Source organism: Aureococcus anophagefferens (genome assembly GCF_000186865.1).
Source record: "Aureococcus anophagefferens unplaced genomic scaffold AURANscaffold_9, whole genome shotgun sequence".
In the NCBI taxonomy this organism is placed as follows: domain Eukaryota; class Pelagophyceae; order Pelagomonadales; family Pelagomonadaceae; genus Aureococcus; species Aureococcus anophagefferens.
Window position 1 is genome coordinate 750,682 of NW_008705569.1, and position 15,569 is coordinate 766,250.

At 71.3% G+C, this 15,569-nt stretch overlaps 3 protein-coding genes across 3 annotated transcripts; 1 reads left to right on the forward strand and 2 right to left on the reverse strand.

The window, feature by feature from the left end:
• Positions 1–1,580: 1,580 nt before the first annotated feature.
• AURANDRAFT_71641 (hypothetical protein) lies at positions 1,581–9,195 on the reverse strand (the record flags this gene model as incomplete). The annotated part of the gene is made up of 6 exons (XM_009038839.1): positions 1,581–2,607; positions 3,687–4,216; positions 4,379–6,034; positions 7,271–7,348; positions 7,751–8,141; positions 8,255–9,195. 6 exons carry the CDS (start codon positions 9,193–9,195, stop codon positions 1,581–1,583), a joined length of 4,623 nt encoding a protein of 1,540 aa, XP_009037087.1.
• A 108-nt stretch (positions 9,196–9,303) lies between these two features.
• AURANDRAFT_64199 (hypothetical protein) lies at positions 9,304–10,728 on the forward strand (the record flags this gene model as incomplete). The annotated part of the gene is made up of 1 exon (XM_009038693.1): positions 9,304–10,728. One exon carries the CDS (start codon positions 9,304–9,306, stop codon positions 10,726–10,728), a length of 1,425 nt encoding a protein of 474 aa, XP_009036941.1.
• A 1,253-nt stretch (positions 10,729–11,981) lies between these two features.
• AURANDRAFT_71642 (hypothetical protein) lies at positions 11,982–14,863 on the reverse strand (the record flags this gene model as incomplete). Its single annotated transcript, XM_009038838.1, has 2 exons — positions 11,982–12,574; positions 12,766–14,863. The coding sequence occupies 2 exons, from the start codon at positions 14,861–14,863 to the stop codon at positions 11,982–11,984; spliced, it is 2,691 nt and encodes an 896-aa protein (XP_009037086.1).
• Positions 14,864–15,569: the final 706 nt, after the last annotated feature.

Sequence of the window (15,569 nt, forward strand, 5' to 3'; positions counted from 1 at the left end):
GATCGCTCTTTGCCTGAATGCGTCTCTAGCGTAGGAGAGGTCCTCCGGGAGGAACCGCGGGGTCGAGTGGCGAAGAGGGCTCGTTGCGGTTGTCAGCGGGACGGGCTCGAGCGACTCGAGTCGACGACGTCCGGCGGCAGCTCATCATCCGCCAAGCGCGCGAAGACATCGACATTTCGCACTGAGTCGCCGGTCGTCGCCAACCATGAAATGTCGGGTTCGCCGCCTGTTGTGTGGCGCCTTGCTCATCGCTCTGATGTTCGCTTGGACAGCCATCTTGTTGATCACGCTCGATCAGCACAGCCGCGAGCTCGGCATCCGCGCGGCGGAGCGGGACGTGGTCGAATTCGTCGTCCGCGAGGAGCGGAAGATCGCACGCGGACTGCGAAAGGAGGAGCGCCCGATCACGCACCGCGACGACGACGACGACGACGACGAGACGCGGCGCGAGGAGGCGGCGGCCGCGGTGGAGACGCGGCGCCCGATCGCGGAGGCACGGCGCGAGGTGCCCGACCGGGCCGCCGTGGAGGCGGCGACGGCGCGGGAGGCGGCTCGGGAGATGGAGACGCGGCGCGAGGAGGCGGCGGCCGCGGTGGAGACGCGGCGCCCGATCGCGGAGGCACGGCGCGAGGTGCCCGACCGGGCCGCCGTAGGAGCGGCGACGGCGCGGGAGGCGACACGTGCGACGATACTGGAGGTGGCTAAGCGGTCGCGGGGGCATTCAAATGAAAAGTCCAAAACCTTGATATTCATCGCCACGCACATGTCAGAGTTACACAACACATCTTTACAAAATTGCTGGCCAGAAGCCTTGACTCGCAGCCCGACGTTGTTGGGTAGTTCCGATGTTTTATTTTTCACAACAACGGCACCCACACAAGACATCGTATCCTTATTTGGTCCGAACCGAGTGCGTGTCGAGTTGTATACAAATCCTGGGTACCAAGAGGGTGCTATTTTAGCATTGACAACGGCGGTTCGCAAGGGGTGGTTCAATGGTTACGATTGGGTCGTTCGTCTAAACCCAGACGTCATTATTCGGGACGAGACATGGCTGGTGCAGACCATGCAAGACCCGGGTGTCGATGGTATTTTCACAGACTGTTACTCGCGGCCTTGTACAAGCCACTGTACCGGAAATATCGTACACACCGATTTTTTTGTCGTCCGTCCACGTGCATTGAGGAACGTGGACGAGTATTACAATCACAACGTCAAACATGCCGAGAGTTCCTTTAAGTCATACATGCAACCCACACTTGTGGCTGGGAAGGATCGTTGGCTCCCCCACACAGCGCAAAAAGGAGCATGTCGTGTCCAAGGTGCCCAGAGTCCAGTCATCCACGATCACGAATTCATCGAAAGATGTAAAGCACCATAAATCACTCCGGTGCCGAGTCCGCAAAACCCGAACATGCGAACCGAGTTTGCGATGTACGCCTCGATCGAACCTTTCCTGGCCGCGGGGCGGGGCCAGTCGCAGGCGTCCCCGCGCGAGCCGAGCGCGACGCGCGTCTACGCCGCGCGGCGACGTTCGCGCGACTACGTCGGCGACGTCCGGGTCGCGGCTCCGAGGTAAGTTACGTGCCCGCGACGAGGGGCTGCTGCGCCTCGTGGAACCAGCCGCTGATGGCGAAGCGCTCCCGGCTCTTCGTCGCGAGGACCTCGTGGGGCAGCGTGACCGAGTCGAAGAGCACGAGCGTGCCCGCCGCCGGCAGGACGTCCCGCGGCGCGAACTCCCGGGGGTGGAGCGCCTCGGGCCCGAGGGGGAGGCGGCTCTTCAGCGGCTCGAGCCGCACGAAGCGCCGCCGCGCGTCCGGGTCGTCGAGGAGCGCCGCCTTGACGACGGCGTCCGTGCCGCCGTCGGCGACGAAGAGCGCCGGGTTCGCGCGGAATTTGCGCGACACGTACCTTTTTCTGAAATCATCGTCGAGCACGTAAAAGGCGCAGAGCCCGTGGGCGCCGCCGGGCTCGAGCCGCGAGTCCAGGAACACGGGCCGCTCGGCGCCGGCCCCGTCGGCGCGGAGCCACGCGACCTGGAGGTCGCCGTCGAACGTCGCGCCCACGCGCCCCCCCGCGGGCGCGAGGCGCTCGTAGCACCGCAGCGCGCCGCCGTCGGACGGGGCCCAGCCCTCGTTGAGGTAAACGAGCCAGGACACGCTGCGGCGGCCGGCGTCGCGCCAGCCGGAGACGCCCTTGAGCTCCTCGTGATGTTCGTCGATGTGGCGCGCGAGCGACGCGCCGGGCCCGTAGCGGCTGTAGGAGAACTCCTGGGGCACGGAAGCCGCGAGGCGCGGCCGGTCGAGCGCCGCCGCCAGGTCGCAGCGGAGCGCGTCCATGCGCGCGGTGAACCGGAGCCGCGCGGCGCCTTGGCCGACGTCGCGGTCCATCCAGGGCTTGAGCCGCAGCACCTGGCGGTCGTCGGCGAGGTCCGTCGAGTAGTTGTTCGTGAAGACGCCGTCGGCGTGGAGGTTCGCCGCGTCGCACCGCATCAGGCGCACCTCGTCCATGGGCATGAAGTCGGGGATGACGGCGATCTTGCCGGCGTGGATCGTCGCCAGGGCGCTCCGCGGGATCTCGAGCGCATGTGCGGTAGTTGCGACGATACTGAGGAACGCAGTGCGGCGAGTTATCGATCGGAACATCGTCGCATCACGGCGCAGCGGTCTCATGTTGCCTCTCTCAGAGCACCATCGTGAAGGGGAGATCGAGAGCACCAGCGACGGCGTCGCGACGGCACCGAGCGCTCGGCGCGCGACGCGATGGCCGCGTCCACCGGCGAGCTCCTCTGCGTCGTCGTGGAGGTGTCGCCGCGCGCCGCTGTGTCGTCGAGCGGCGCCGAGTTCCGGCGCGTCGTCGAGGCGATCCTGGCGCTGCGCAACGCCCACCTCATGTGCCACCATTCCGGCGAGTTCGTCTGCTGCGCGGCGCTGCCCGGGTCGACGCGCTACGCGGCGGCGCCGCGGTCCGGCGGCGGCGCCGGCAGCGCGCTCGCGAGCGCGCTCCTCGACGCCGCCGAGGCCGCGCGCGACCGCGACGACGCGCCCGCGACGGCCGCGGCGGTCGCGCGGGCGCTCTGCTACGCGCGGAAGCGCGTCGCCGCCGCGCCGCCGGGCGCCGACGTCGGCGGCGCGCGCCTCCTGCTCCTCAAGCTCGCGGACGACGACGCGGCGCAGTACAACGCAACGATGAACGGAATCTTCGCCGCGAGCCGCTACGGCGTCGTGGTGGACGCGGCGTCGCTCGCGGCGAAGCCGTCGTCGCTCATGAAGCAGGCGGCGCACCTCACGGGCGGCGTCTTCCTCCACGTGGCGCCGGCGAAGCTCGACCAGCTGCTCGCGTCGGCCCTCGCGACGTTCGCCGCCGACGCGGCCTGCCGAAGGAGTTTGAACCTCCCGTTCCTCGAGGAGGCGGACTTCCGCGTGTCCTGCTTCTGCTGCAGCCCGCCGAACACGCTCGACCGCGCCTGGGTCTGCACCGTGTGCCTCTCGGTCTACTGCTCCCAGGACAAGGGGCCCTGCCCCTGCACGGCCGCGCTCCGCGCGGCCGCGGCCAAGGCCGGTGGTAAGGCGAGCTAGCGGGAGATCGGGGGCATACACGGGGTCGCTGCGCGCCGGGGCGGGAGACTTGGGCGCCCGGGCCGCGGGGCGCGCGGCGTTCAGAAGAAGGCGAAGCCGGCGCCGGACGGCGTCGCGAGGGACTTCGAGGACCGCGGCGGCAGATCGAGCGAGTCGCGCGTCGTCGGCGGCGGGGGCGCGGCGCGGGCCGCGAGCGCGAGCCACGTCGCCTTCGAGTCCGCGGTCGACGCCAGCGGGTGGCTCGCGAGCTCCGCCGCGGCGGGCCGCCGCCGCGGGTCCGCGTCCATGCACCGCTTGACGAGCGCGTCGAAGGCGTCGCTCGCCGCCGGCAGCCGCGGCGCGCCGTTGCGGCGCAGCGCGTGCCACTTGTCGCCCGACGCCGGCAGCGGCTGCCGCGTCGACAGCTCGAGGATCGAGATGCCGAGCGCGAAGACGTCGACGGACGCCGCGTGCTCGTGGTCGCCGCGGAGGCACTCGGCGCTCAGGTAGCGGTCGTCGCCCTCGGCGCCGTCGACGGGCCGCTCGCCGAGGGGCGCGACGAGGCCGAAGTCGCCGAGCTTGAGCGCACCGTCCGCCGCGATCAATAGGTTCGACGGCTTCACGTCGAGGTGCACGAAGCCCGCCGCGTGGACGTGAGCCTAAGGAAACACACATATGATGTTGCACGAGTTCGACGTCGTTGCTCTCATGTCTGAAACGAACGCGCCGAGAGAACGCGATCCGTCCAAAAATCGGCCGAAACGACCTCGACGCGACCGAGAGGTTTGAAGTTGGACCGGGCCAGTGTTTCCCACACGGACGTGGGCCAGCGCGTCGCCCGCGTCGCCGAGGAGCCGCGAGAGGTAGGGGTCCTCCTCGAGGCCCGCGACGGAGTCGTCGAGCGCGTCGACGAGCTGCCGCAACGACCCGAGCGCGCAGAGCTCGAGCTGCGAGTGGAGGTGGCCGCCCTCCTGCCAGGCGCAGTGGAAGGCGATGACGCGGTCGACGCCCTCGAGCGCGCGGAGCGCGCGCGCCTCGACGAGCGCCGCGTCGCGCGCGCGCCGGCTCCGGAAGGGCCGCTTCGCGACCTTGACGGCGTACTCGGTGCCGTCGGCCTTGAAGCGGCAGCGCCAGACGTCGGAGAACGTGCCCGACCCGAGCTTCTCCACGAGGTCGAAGTCGCGCGCGAGGCGGACGTCGCGCGGCGGCTTCGCGGGCGACTTTTTCACGCGCCGCCGCTTCTGCGTGTTGGCGCCCAGCAGCCGGCGCGCCTCGGGCCGGAGCCGCGGCAGCGCGTCGGCGTCGTCCTCGTGCTCCGCCTCGTCGACGTCGGACGACGGCAACCGGGACCGCAGCGCGTCGTCCGCCTGGACGCCCGGCTCCAGCAGGATCTTCGTCGCGTCGAGGCTCGACGCGACGGGCCGCGAACCCGGCGGCCGGCCCGACGACCTCGGGAAGGCCAGGTCGTCGCCGGAGAGCGACAGCGGCGGGCGCCGCCGCCACGGGGGCTCGCGCGCGGGCGACGGCGGGCAGGGGCTCGGCGGCGTGCGGCTCCGCGACCCGTCGGGCGAGCAGGCGGCGAGGTCGAAGGCCGTCGGGTCGGGCACGGGCCGCCGCGCCTCCGTCGGCTTCTTGAGGGTCGACCGGCGGCTCCGCGCGGAGTCGGGCGAGAGCACGGACGGGCTCCAGGGGAAGTGGCCCGCGCCGTCGTCGCGCGACGGCACGCGCACGGACGGCACGTCGCCCGGCGTGTCGTGCGCCGGGAAGAGGCGCGTGCGCTCCAGGGGCGGCGTGCGCCCGCCGTCGCGCGGCGGCGTCTCGCCGTAGAGCCGCGGCGGCGCGGCGCCGCCGGGCGGGCTCGCCGCGCCCGCGGGCCCCTCGAGGTCCGCGAAGTCGAGGCGCGCCGCCACGGCGCGCGAGGACCGCGCCGAGGGGGGCTGGTAGGCGGAAGCGCGCCGGCTCGTGCCCTTGGACCGGACCAACGCGGACGTCGGCGACGCGCCGGGCGAGTCGCCGAGCGTCACGCAGGCCGTCGCCGGCGGCGGCAGCGGGCACCGGTCGCCGCCCGGCGCGGACCGGGGCACCGGCGGCGTCGGGTCCGGGAAGCGCCAGTCCCGCGGGCTCGCGCCCGCGGATCGCGAGAGCTCGCGCGGCGACTCCACCGCCGGCATGCGGAGCGGCCGCGGGCTCGGCGCGAGCGCCGGCGCGGCCGAGAGCAGCTTGCCCGCGGACCGCGACCCGAGGCGCTCCGCGGCGAGAGGTTTATGCGCGCGGGCCGACCGCGGGCCGTTCGTTTCTATCGCTTTGAGCGCGGCGACGGGGTCCGTCGACCGCCGCCGGTCGCTCACGCGCGGCAGCGTGTCGTGGAGCGACGCGCCGAAGGAGATGCGGTGCGGCGGCGACGCCGGCCGGTCCGCGCGCGGCGTGTTGTTAAGCGGCGACATCAGGCGCTTGCGGTTCGTCGCGGGCAGCGAGAGCTGCTCCATTATTTTGGTGCTCCACGTGGCGCGTCCCTCGTTAATCCATGCAGCGCCAATCGGCGCAGCGGTTTGTGCTCGCGTCTCAGCGTTGGCTTTTGCAAAGGCTGTTTGCAGCTGTCGTCGGGTTTGCTGCACGCCGCGCGGTGCAAGCGCCGCTGGCGGCCACCAAACCGCGCGACTTTGAACGAGATTGGCTCGGATGACGGCAACATTCAGGGAACGTTGCCCTGAGCACCGCGCGCGAGTGCATCGCGGGCGACTGGAGACCGCCCTAGAGGTCGGCGCGACCGCACGCGCCGTAGGCTAACTGAGTCTCTACGGATAGGTGAGCCGAGGCGTGGACCGAAGCACTAGCGCCGGAACAGCCGAAAAATTGGCGGCATTGGCAACGCGCGTGCACGTGGGACACGCAAATGTCCTTGTCGACCAGCCGCAGCTTGACCTCGTCGACCCAGTCGAAGAACGTTTCGCCGTATTCCATCAGTCGCCGTCGCGACGCGCGGAGCTCGCCCTTCCAAAAATGCCGCCGCCAGCGGCGCCGAACCTGCTTCTTCATCGCGGTCAATAGGCCCGCGTCGACAGCAGACTTCTCTCCGTAACAAGTACAACGCGCTCGTGCAGTGTGGAATTCAGGACAACACACAGCTCTGGGTCCCAATTCATGATGACAAGCGCCTCTACCGAGGCGGCGTCATCGTCGCCTGCGCCGACCCGACGATGTCTTTCACGTTCCTCGACATCGGTCTTCAGCCCCCAGCTGAATCGACAGCAGAGACGGACCGTGGCGCTGTCTCCGCGCACCTCACGTCCATGCTGCTCGTCATCGGCCTCAAGCCCGACCTCGCGCCGACGGCGCCCGGCCCTCTCCGACGCGACCTACGTCGACATGCTCCGTGGGATCGACCTGGACGACAAGGAGGGCTGGGCGACAGCGGTCGACGGGGGTCGACCGCCGGCTCGCACCGTTCGTCGAGCTCGCGACGGACGCGTCGTCAGCCTGTCGTCGTCGACGCGTCCAGGGACGCGTCAGGCCTGGGCCCGGCCGAGGAGATGCCAAAGCTGGCGGTCGAGGCAAACGACGAGCGGTCCGCCGATCAAACCAGCTCGATCGGTCGTCGTCGTCGTCCCCTGCGTGCGCGGGCCGCGGGGGCCGGGCCACCAGACGACCATGGCCACAGATGACGTGGAAAAGATCACCTTCGAGCTGGTCCCCCAGGACGAGACGCGCCTGACGATCCCCGTGCCCTCGCTCGGGCGCAGCGAGCTGAGCGTCGGCCGCGGGGACCGGTGCATCGTGCGGTTCACGGAGTCCTACGTGAGCCGGAACCACGCGCGGCTCGTCCTCGAGGCGGGCCGCCTCTTCCTCGTGCCGCTGAGCCGCGACGAGGCGCTCGTGAGCGTCGACGGCGTCGGCACGCGAAAGGACCAGCGCGTCGAGCTGCGGGACGGCGCGTCGCTCAACTTCGTCAAGGACGCGCCCGAGTTCGCCTACACCGTGCGCAAAAAGGTCCCCGCGCCGCCGCCGGCCGAGGACGCGGAGATGTCCGAGGCGCGCGCGTCCGTCGACGGCGGAAAGGCCAAGTCGGACGCGCCGATGTCGAGCGCGAAGAAGCGCAAGGCCGCGTCGACGTCCTCGGCGTGGGAGGAGGACTACGAGTGCGTCATCTGCAGCGGCGTCATCGCCTACTGCCACTGCCTGCCCTGCGGCCACACCGCGTGCGGCGAGTGCCTGAGCAACTGGCTCCGGACGAAGCGGCAGTGCCCCGAGTGCCGCGCGGACGTGCCGCCGAGCGCGGTCCTCGCGCCCGTGCACATGGTCGACCGCATCGTCGAGGCGAAGATCGCCAAGGCGAGCGCGGGGGAGCGCGCGGACTGGGCCGCGCGCGCCGAGCGCTGGCGGTCGACGCGGGGGACCGGCCCGCTGCTCGCGCCGCCGGACCCGGCGGCGCGGCCGCCGGCCGTGCGCCCGCGGCCGCCGCCGGCGTCGCGGCCCCCGCGCGCGCCGGGCGCCGCGCCGCCGCGGAGCCGCCAGCGGCGGAACGCCGTCTCCGACATCCGCGCGCACTTCCCGCCGGCCGCCGCGCCGCCGCCGCCCGTCGTCGACCTCGCGGGCGACGACGTCATCGAGATCGAGTAATCCGGCACTAGTGCTTATGGCCCGGCGGCCGGAAGATGCCCGTCTTCGGCTTCAGCTGCCGGAGCGGCGGCTTCTCGCACGGGGGCCTCTCGCCGCGGGTCCGCAGCGCGGGCGCCGCGGACGCCGCGACGCGGTCGTCGTCGAGCGCGAGGGCGTAGGCGTAGAGCGCCGCGTCGAGCGCGTTCCGCGCCTCCAGGAACCGGACGACGTCCGCCTCGTCGGCCGCGAGCTTCGGCCGGAGCCGCGCCTTCGCCGACTCGTCGCCGCGGAGCTCCGACGTGAGCGGGAGCTCGTAGCCCAGCGCGTCCCAGAGGAGGCGCGTGTGGTTCGCGCGCCGGCCCCGCTCGACGATGAACACGAAGTCGAAGCGGTCGAGCGCGGCTTTCGCGCTCGCGAGCGACGCTCCGTCGAGCGCCTCGCCGCGGCCGTCGCGGTTCCAGCCCGTGAGCATCTTCGTGAAATAGTTCTCCACCTCGACGTAGACGTTGCCCGGGTGCTTTTTTTCAAACTCTCGCTTCCAGGCGCTGCCCTCGACCCACTCGTCCGCCCAGGACCGGAGCGTGCGCAGCTTCGAGTGGTCGTGGGTGACGCCGTCGTGCCAGCCGACGTGCTCGTACCAGTACATGCTCAGCACGCGCCGCACGGGGTCCCGGAGCGACACGACGGTGATGACGGACCGGAGGCCCAGGAACCGCGCGTCGATGGACAGGCCCTCGGTCTCGAGGTAGTCCACGCGCGACCGCTTCGCCGCGTGCTGCAGCGCGGCGCGCAGCGACGTGCCCGCGGCCTTGCGCGCGTGGTAGAGGTAGAAGGCGCCGACGCCCGACGACACGCAGGCCCGCTTGCGCTCGAGGCGGCTGCGCCAGGCCAGCACGTCGCGCTTCGACGGCGGCGCCTCCGGCGTCGCCGCAGCCTCGCGGCGGTCCGCCGGCGCGTCGTCGTCGTGCGTCTCCACGAGCGACGCGAAGAGCGACGCGCGACAGCTCGCGCAGGCCAGTGCGAGCGCGACGCATCGCAGCATGGCTGCCCCTTGGGGACGATGTTGCCCTGCTCTTTGACAGCAAACTCGCCGATTGGAGCATGGGGGTGCTGTAAGTGGCCTCCGCAGTGCTGCAAAAGCTGCACGGAAATGGGCGGCCGCCTGCTCGAGGAGGAGGAGGACGCGGCGGCGCACGATTCGACGGCGCTCATCGTCGTGAACCAGCTCTGCGAGCGCTTCGCGTGGTACGTCTTCAGCGGCACATATATTATGTACAGTACGCGGGCCCTGGCGCAGAGCAGCGTCGTCGCCGACGCGAGCTACAGCAACTGGAACGCGCTGACGTACCTCTGCCCGCTCCTCGGCGGCCTCGTGGCGGATGTCTGGCTCGGCCGCTACCGCACCGTCCGGGGCGCGTTCGCCGTCTACGTCGTCGGCGCGGCGGGCCTCTGCGTCGCGGCCGCGTACCCGACGCCGTGGCTCTTCTACGCGTCGGTGCTCGTCCTCGCCTTCGGCGCCGGGAGCGCCAAGCCCAACGTGTCGGCGCTGGGCGCGGACCAGGTGCCCGACGAGGCCGCGCGCGAGCGCTACTTCGGACGACTCTACGCGGCGATGAACGCGGGCTCGACGCTCGCGTTCACGATGGGCGTCTCCGTCGCGCAGACCTACGGCTTCCTGCCGGCCTGGGCGCTCGCGACGGCCGTGCTCGGCGCCTCCGCGGCGGCGCTCGCGGCCCGGTCCGGCGGCCTCGTCAAGAAGGAGCCCGAGGGGTCGCCGCTCGTCGTCGTCGTGCACGTGCTCGGCGACGCGCTCCGCGGCGGGTCCCTCGACGCGGCGCGGCGGAGCGCGGGCGGCCGCCGCGACGACGACGACGTCGACATGGTGCGGTCGCTGCGGGACCTCGCGCCGTGCTTCTGCCTCCTCGTCGTCTTCTGGGGCGCGCAGGCGCAGACGACGACGACGCTCTTCAACCAGGCCTGCCAGCTGAATTTGCACGGCTGGGTGCCCGTCGCGTCGCTGGCGGTCTTCAACTCGGGCTGCATCGTCGCGCTCATGCCCGTCTGCGACGACGTCGTCTTCCCCGCGCTCCGGCGGCGGGGCGTCGCGGTGACGACGACGCGGCGCATCGTCGCGGGCATGGGCGTGCTGGCGCTGTGCCTGGGCCTCGGCGCCCTGCTGGAGCGGCGGCGCCTCGTCCTCGCGCGCCGGGGGCTCTACGCGCCGCGGCCGTCGCCCTGCTACGCGGACGGCGGGCCCAAAGCGACGCTCCTGAGCGTCGCGTGGCAGGTGCCCGTCTTCTCGCTCTCGGGCCTGGCGGAGGTCCTCGCGGGCGTCGCCGCCATGGAGCACTTCTACGCCGTCGCGCCGCCGCGGGCCAAGTCGCTGTGCTCCGCCATCGAGCTCGTGTCCGTGTCCCTGGGCTTCCTGTTCGGCGGGTGTTCCGTCGTCCTGGCCAACGCGGCTTCGCCGCCCTGGGTGCCCACGGACCTCGACGGCGGGCGCCTCGACGTGTTCCTCGGCCTCTGGGCCGCGCTGCTCGTCGCGTCGACGGCCCTCTACGCCCGCGCGCACTAGCGCGACGGATTTTCCCCAAGCGCGAGGCTTTCCTCCTGCAGCGCACGACCTAGGGCCCTAGCCGAAGTAGGGGAAGCGGCCCTCCGGGATGCCGTAGAAGCGGAGCGCGTCCTATATCCCGCCGGCGGGATATGTTGCGACGGCCCGGGCCGCCGGCGCTCTCGAGAGCTCCGGGGATCTCGCGAACCAAGAACTCCCACCCGACGCCCCCACGTACCCCCCTCGCGGACAGACAGGGAGGGGTAACGGGCGGCTAGTCGTCGAGGTTGACCGCGCGCGTCATCGGCCGCGCGCCCTTCCACGCGTCCCCCTTGGACGCGGGCGGCTCCTCGGACACGACGTAGTTCTCGTTCTTCCGCTTCGCGGAGACGACGTCGGAGATGGCTTTGTTGTAGTAGCGGTCCGTGTCCGGCACGAGCTTGACGCCCTTGACGCTCTCGTGCGTGTTGAAGCTCACGGGGCTCCGCGCGAGGCCCCGGCCGTTCGCGCCGGCGCCCGGGGGCGGCTTGTCGAGGAAGAAGGTCGTCGTGGACTGGAGGTCCTGCTGGCCGTCCATGGAGCAGCAGGCCATGGTCATGCCGCCCTCGCCCGCGTTCTGCGCCGCGCAGAAGAACATGGCCATCATGTCGTCCTGCCACGACCGGCTCTTGACGTAGCGCGCCGTGAGCAGCCGGTCCATCTCCTCGCTGATGGAGTTCGCCGCCGGGTCGCCGGACGCGCCGAAGAGGACCGCGCCCCGTTTGCCCCGCTTCGCGCCGCCCTCCGCGTACGCGCGCCACGCCAGGTACCGCGCCGTCGCGTCCGCCGGCGGCGCCGCGGCCCGCGCCGCGGACGGGCCCGGCGCCCGGGCGGCGTCCAGGGCCTCGTCGGGCAGCCGCAGGATGAGCTCCGTGAGGAAGGCCTCGAGGCGCTCGCCCGTGGGCTTGGTCCGCGGCGGCCGCGGCGCCGCGTCGTCCGAGTCGCCGGACGCCGACCGCTTCGCAATGTCCGGGCCGTCGCGGTCGTCGCGCTCGACCTCGTCGAGGTCGAGGGACGTGACGAACTCGTCGTCGCCGTCGTCGAGGAGCGGCGTGCTCGGCGTGCCCCACGTTGCCGCCGCGTGGTCGACCGCGGCCTTGCGATCCGCGTCGCCGTCGCCTGTGTGGAATTCAAATATTCAACTCGACTTCAATGTGATCGTACGCGACAGTTTCGACGCAACCTCTTCGGCCGTGCTTCGAGAACTCGACGAGAGCAATCGATTCGTCCAAAAATCAGCCGAATCGACTTCGATGTGACCGAGCTAGAGAATTCTCAAGTTTGGTCAGGACCACCCAAACCAGTGGTTGAATTCCACACAGGCCGTCGCCCGTCGGCGCGGGGCAGGGCCGCGCCGCGGCGGCGTCGGCCCGGGCCGGGGCGTAGGCGTCGAGCGCCGCTAACAACGCGAGCAGTCCCGCGCCGGACGCGAAGGCCTGCGAGACGTCCGCCGCGTCGAAGACCGCGGCCTTGGCTTCCTCGAGGGCCTCGCCGTCGAGGTCGCCGCCGGCGTGGAGCGACGCGCGCGAAAAGTGCAGCAACTGGCGGCTGTAGTCGCCGGGGTCGCCGAGCACGTCGTCGGCGGGGATGCGGCGCCAGCCGCCGCGCTTGCTCCCGACCGCGCCCGCCGCGCCGGCGGCCGCCGCGAGCTCCGAGACGTAGAGCCCCAGCGCGTCCTGGGCCTCCGTGAGGTGGGAGAAGCGCGGGTCCGACGCGTCGAGCTCGGGCACGCCGTAGTTCGCGCGCGCGCGCGCGAAGGCGAACTCGCGGCGCTCCTTCTTGGAGCCGCGCGCCTTCGTGCACGCGTCGTAGTCGCCGCGGCGCGCGCCTGCGCGGAACTCAAATCTTCAACCCGACGTCAATGTGCGAAAGTTGCGACGCGGGGTCTTCGGCCGTGCTTCGAGAACTCGACGAGAGCCATCGATTCGTCCAAAAATCGGCCGAATCGACGTCGATGTAGCCGAGCTCGAGAGTTCCGAAGTTTGGCGGGACCCCCCCAGACCAGTAGTCGAGTTCCACACGGCCGCGCGCCCGCCGGGTCCAGCGCCGCGAGCACGGCGAGGAGCACGCGCGCCGACTCCGTGCCCAGCACGGGGCTCTCCGGCGGCCCCGCGCGGCGCCGCTGCATCGCGAGGCGCACGAGCGCGAGGCCGCGGCGCGCGCGCGCGCGCGCCCAGACGAGCGCCGCGGCCGCGCGCAGCGGCGGCGGCGCCGCGGCGGTCTCGTCGAAGCGCCGCCGCGCGCCCAACACGTGGCGCGCGTCGCAGACCAGCGCCGCGAACCGGGCCAGGCGCGCGTCGTCGCCGCAGGCCTCGCGGTCCAAGGGATCCCGCGCCGCGTAGCGCTTCGCCGCCGCGGCGACCGCGGACGCGCCGCCGTAGTCGCGCGCGGCGCAGAGCTGCAGCTCGTGCTTCGCCGCCAGGCCGCAGAAGTCGCCGAGCCCCGCGGCCCGCAGCTCCGCCTGCAAATCGCTCCGGAAGGGGAGCGCCGTCGGGTTCAGCAGCATCGACGCCAGCACCCCCCGCTCGCTCGCCTCGCTCAGCCCGAAGGCCGGGTCCTCCTCGAGCTCCCTCTCGACGCCGGCGACGCCGCCGGCCTCGCGCGCGGACCAGAGCTCGCGCGCGCGGCCGGCGACGAGCCGCGCGTACTTGCCCAAACCGCGCCGCGCGAGCGGCAACGAGATCCGCGCCGCGACGTCCGCGACGGCCGTGTCGCCGCCGCCGCCGCCCGGGGACCCGAACAAGGACGACGCCAGCGCCCGCGGGCTCAGGGGGCTCGCCGCGTCCGGCGCGTCGCCCAGCACGTTCGGGTCGAGGAGGAGCCGCGCGAGCGCCTCGCGGTCCCGGCCGTCGCCGACGCCCGCGTCTTTCAGCGCCGCCTGGAGCGCCTCGAGGCTCCCGTCCTCCCGCGCCGTCCACATGCGCCGTAAATTGCCCGGCTCCGCGACCTGCTTGATGAGCGAGAGGAACGCCTGGCGCCGCCGCATCGTCCGCGGGTCGCGCTCGTCGCCGAGCTTCTCCTCGAAGGCCAGCGCGTCCTTGAGCAGCGCCGCGGCCGCGGCGACGAAGACGTGGCGCGTCGGCCGGTAGGGGTACATGCGCTCGACGTCGCCGACCCAGCCGCCGCGCTCCCGGAGGCACTCCTCGGCCCAGGGGTCCGCGACGTGGCGCGCGAGCGCGCCGAGGCGCCGCGGCGGCCACGTCGGCGGCGCGTTCACCGTGCCCGCGCGCTTCGGGGCGGCGCAGCGCGCCGGCAGCGCCGCCCGGAGCTCGCTGAGGTACGTGAGCACGAGGGGCTCCTGCCTCATGCAGCCCTCGTCGGCCGCGTCGAGCAACACGGGCACCTCGTACGCGGACCGCGCGCGTTCGAAGGCCTTGGAGATGTTGCGCCGCACGTCGTCCGTCGGGTCGTAGGGGAAGCGGTTCGGGTCCGTGGCGTGGAGCAGCGCGAGGAAGACGCGGCCGTCGCGGACGCGATCCTCGGAGAGCGAGAAGTAGCCCGCGGGCCCCTTGCGCCTCGCCTTCGAGCCCGTCGCACCGGCGCCGCCGGGCTGCTCCAGCGCCTCGGGGACGAGGCCCGCGCGCGCGCAGCGGCGCGTCGCCCAGCCTAGGATGGCGCAGCGCACGGCCTGGGGGTCGCCGTCGAAGCCGTCGGCCGTGTGGTGGCTGATGATCCACCAGATGAGCGAGAGCACGGCGATGGGCTTGCCCTCGACGACGTGGGACGCGTCCGGGAGCTGCTGGCGCTCGTTCGTGAGGAAGCGCATGAGGTACTTCTGGACGAGGCCCACGTTGTGCATCGCGATGATGGACCCCAGACCCACCTGCGGCCGGCCGACGGCCGCCGACGCGCGGTTGCTCAGCAGCGCCACGAGGTAGTAGAGGACGAGCCCGTCCCGCAGGTCCAGGAAGAGGTCGCCGACGACGACGTCGTTCCGCAGCGGGGGCGGCGCCGCCGCGAGGCGCGCGTTGATCCAGCGCGTGAACGTCTCCTTCTCGTAGCGGATCGACTCCCCCTGGTCGTACTGGTTGACGGTGACCTGGGACCGGATCATGCGGCCCCATTCGGTCTCGCCCAGGCGCTCGTCGACGAGCAACGACCGCCGCTTCTCCGCCATGTTCGACGATCGGGCGGGAGGCAGCCCAGGTCCACCCGGGCCCCAGCCTGAAATCTTCCTCGAGCGGGCTAAGACGAACCGTTGCACTTTTCAACTTGAGCTAATTGAACCTCTCGATCGAGGTTTTGGGCAGCCCGCGCGCGTCGGCCGCCTCGCACCGCGCGCGTCGAGCGCCGCGAACCGGTGGCCATGGTCCTCTCCGTAGCCATATGCGCAGCTATCGAAAGGCAGGACCTGAATTCAGTTGAGCGCGCCCTAGACGCCGGCGACAGCATCGATGATCATCACGAGGGGGAGACGCTCCTTGAAATGGCAATATGTAGTTGCAACCTCGAGGATGAGAGCTTCAATCGTTGGCCTGAGTATCTTAAAGTCGTTCGTCGGTTACTCGAGCGCGGCGCCGACCCGAATAGGGTTGACGACGACGATTGGTCAGCCTTACACTTCACCGCTGAATTAATCTCGGTACCTGAGGTAGATGAGATGCCTGAAATTCAAAAAGTCTTCGTGGAAGTCACCGAGCTCCTCCTGGCGCATGGTGCACACGTCAACGCTCAGGCGCGTGACAACAAACTAGAAACGCCCCTTCATGTCCTTTGCGACAACGGCTGTACCAACGTTGACATGTTTTGCCTGCTTCTGAAACACGGGGCTGATCCTGATCTTCGCGATAATTGTGAACATGATGCACAGGCGATTGCGCAGT